Source organism: Camelina sativa, chromosome 2 (genome assembly GCF_000633955.1).
Source record: "Camelina sativa cultivar DH55 chromosome 2, Cs, whole genome shotgun sequence".
In the NCBI taxonomy this organism is placed as follows: Eukaryota; Viridiplantae; Streptophyta; class Magnoliopsida; order Brassicales; family Brassicaceae; genus Camelina; species Camelina sativa.
In genome coordinates, this window is record NC_025686.1 from 28,270,747 (window position 1) to 28,273,662 (window position 2,916).

At 30.5% G+C, this 2,916-nt stretch overlaps 1 protein-coding gene across 1 annotated transcript; it reads right to left on the reverse strand.

Annotated features, from left to right (window-relative positions):
* Nucleotides 2,022–2,916, reverse strand: LOC104744364 (basic leucine zipper 43-like). Its single transcript, XM_010465410.1, has one exon. It carries the CDS (start codon nucleotides 2,817–2,819, stop codon nucleotides 2,202–2,204), a length of 618 nt encoding a protein of 205 aa, XP_010463712.1. The 5' UTR covers nucleotides 2,820–2,916; the 3' UTR covers nucleotides 2,022–2,201.

Sequence of the window (2,916 nt, forward strand, 5' to 3'; positions counted from 1 at the left end):
AAAAAAAAAAAAAAAAAAAAAAAAAAAAAAGGGACGAACTAAAAGAAAATTTTTTCTAAGGAGGCGTAGAGTTATGTTATGTGTGGCTGGGTGAGTGTTTTACAGATATAAGTGATTAGTGTCTACTATATATATTACCCAAGGGTGATTCGAGTCGTGAGCTAGGGTTTCATTGGGCTAATTATACGCTTATAATTGTATGAACTTGTACATAAATAGGCCTGCAGCTATGATGGGCCTTCATTAGTTCAGAGTTGTACTATTTGAATGCTGACGATACTTTGTTTAATGAAGCAAAATTGTTTGTAGAAAGTTAGGTTTTTATATTGGTTACGTGCAGGTGCAGGAGACACCTAATTGTATTAAAACGTTATATACACGATTTGCAGCATGACTACAAGCAAATTATTAGGAAAAACATGCAGCTTTCAAAAAACAACTTATATTATCAAACACTTGTCTTGATTTTTTGATGATCCATTTAAAGTAATTGTTTTTGTTATATGCAATCAACCACACATAAGCTATTAATCGATTGAACCGATACTAAGACTAGAACACGTTGAAGTGATGCTGTGTGGCTACAGTTCACTCTTTCATTTCAGCATAATTAACAGGCATATATATTCACTGTTTTAAAATTCATCAAATAAATGCTTGTACGACAAATGTTTTCTTGAAAATCAAACGTCCATGCAAAAAAAAAAAAAAAAAAAAATGTTTTAATAAGTATACAAAAATATTTAGTATATGAAATCTGAAATTATATGTAATATTTTAGAAGAGACTTTTTGTATACCAGAAAATATAAAGTATACATAATTTTTTACTTTTTTTAACATGCATGTAGCTTATAAGTACATGACGATGAGTTCAGCTTTCAAAGATAGCGCCTAATCAATCAAGACATGGCCGATGAAGTCACAAACCATCGCTATCTTTGATCTCCTAACTTTGTAAGAAATAAAAGTAAACAATCCACATGTTAAAATTCGTATACATTAGCAAAAAAAGAGAAAATTCGTATGCATTGCGCATTAATAAAGCATGTGAATCGCTATGGCTAGTAAAAATGAAACATATGCAATGCACTCAAAGCTTTAATAAAGCTTATAGGATAGGGATGGCGACGCTGTCTCGAAGACTCCAAACTATTTTTTAAATTGCTATGTGACAAATTTGATATTCTAATATAAATTATAAATCCTAACTAAACATTCAAAATCAATATCCAGAATTAAAAATTAAGACAAGATATTATGCGTGCATAGTTTTGGACGTGTTAAAAACTTAAAAAAAAAAATATTAAAACAATCGAAATTGACTAAAGATCACATCCTACTATATTAATTGAGAAGTACAAATATAAAACTAATCTTACAATATGTAAAACATTACATTTAATGCCATTAGAAAAACTTAATTAAGATTAATTAATTAATTAAATATAACTAATTAAAAACAAAAATAGGAGACACATCAAATAAAATAAATTGTAGAAAAGTAAAATAAAAAAAATCTATTAGAATCAAAACTAAATCGTACTAAAAACAAATTAACAGATAAGATTTAGTTGCTCTATTTTACATGTTAGTTATTTTTAGTTACTTCATAACTATAACAAGGTATTCATTTGATTGACAAAAGTTTAAACAATTTTATTCATTAAATGCAAATGTTTTATTGACAAGTTATCAATAAACATTTTTAAAATACAAAAATTATAATATAAGAAACAAATTTTTAATCAAATACCATTATAAATAACATAATAACAAAATAAATTATTACAAATTTTCATTAAAAAAAGTTCAGCCCGCGGTTTTCCGCGGGATAGTACCTAGTATTTTGGTATTTGTTCCGGAAAGCAACATGCTATTCAATTTGAACCACTTACATATTACAAATAATGCCATATTTCTAGAATTAACACTTTTGTTGTTTTTTTTTAAGCTGAGGCGAATTAAGTGATAAGTGGTTATTTTACTATGATCGATATTATATTTCAATTATAAAATAAATAAAAAAAAGAGAAAGATTTGTATAACATATAATGATTTCCCTCATAAAACTACACCATATGAATATATGATATTTATACTAGACATTTATTTACAAAAGAAACGGAGAAGACTCATCATCATATAAATGTTTCGTTTAGGTGTAAAAAGATGATGCATACTAGTTGTGTTTTGCAAATCTTAGATTACATGGTCTCTCATCATCGAAGGATTTCGGTTGACCGTTACAATGGTACTATTAACACACGACCACGTAGCGCACGTTGAGTTCTGTTGGATTTGACGCATGACCAAAGCTTGTCGTAAGTTCAAGAGCTTCTCGTGGAGAGCATGGTGTTCTAACCGTAGACGATCGTTTTCCATCTTTATACGTTCGCAATGGTACAAAACGTACCGGCGCCGGTTATCCAGTTCTCGGTTTTCGAATTTGAGCTGGTTAAGTTTGCTTCTCACATCTTCTAAGTGTTTTTGTTTCTTGATCCTCGACCGTTGCGCTGATTTTCGGTTTGATAATTTTCGTTTCTTTCGCCGCTCGTCTTTATCCGAAGAGACACCGTTGGAGCTAGTATGGTGCAAGGGTTGTTTATCTTTCAAACCCGGACTGGAATAGCGTTGGTTCTGAATTTGACTTGGGTTTGTTTTATCTAAACCGGGATTTATTTCCATGGGACTAACCGGTGAATTGAAGATGGAGAAAAGATCGGATTCTTCGCCCCATGAAGTGAATCCAGTTTCCCAAGCCGGTAATTGATTGGAAAGAATCGGTTCAGATGAAAGAACCGGAGAAATAGTAGACATAGTGACAAAATTTCTCAAAATTTAAACCGGAAGGACAAAATTATTAATATCTCAAAAAATTTACAAGTGAGAGAGGGTAGAAGGGGAAAAGGGAAGA

Bases quoted from the DNA above. Each gene is read 5' to 3' on its own strand.
- LOC104744364 (XM_010465410.1), bottom strand. From the start codon at position 2,819: ATGTCTACTATTTCTCCGGTTCTTTCATCTGAACCGATTCTTTCCAAT.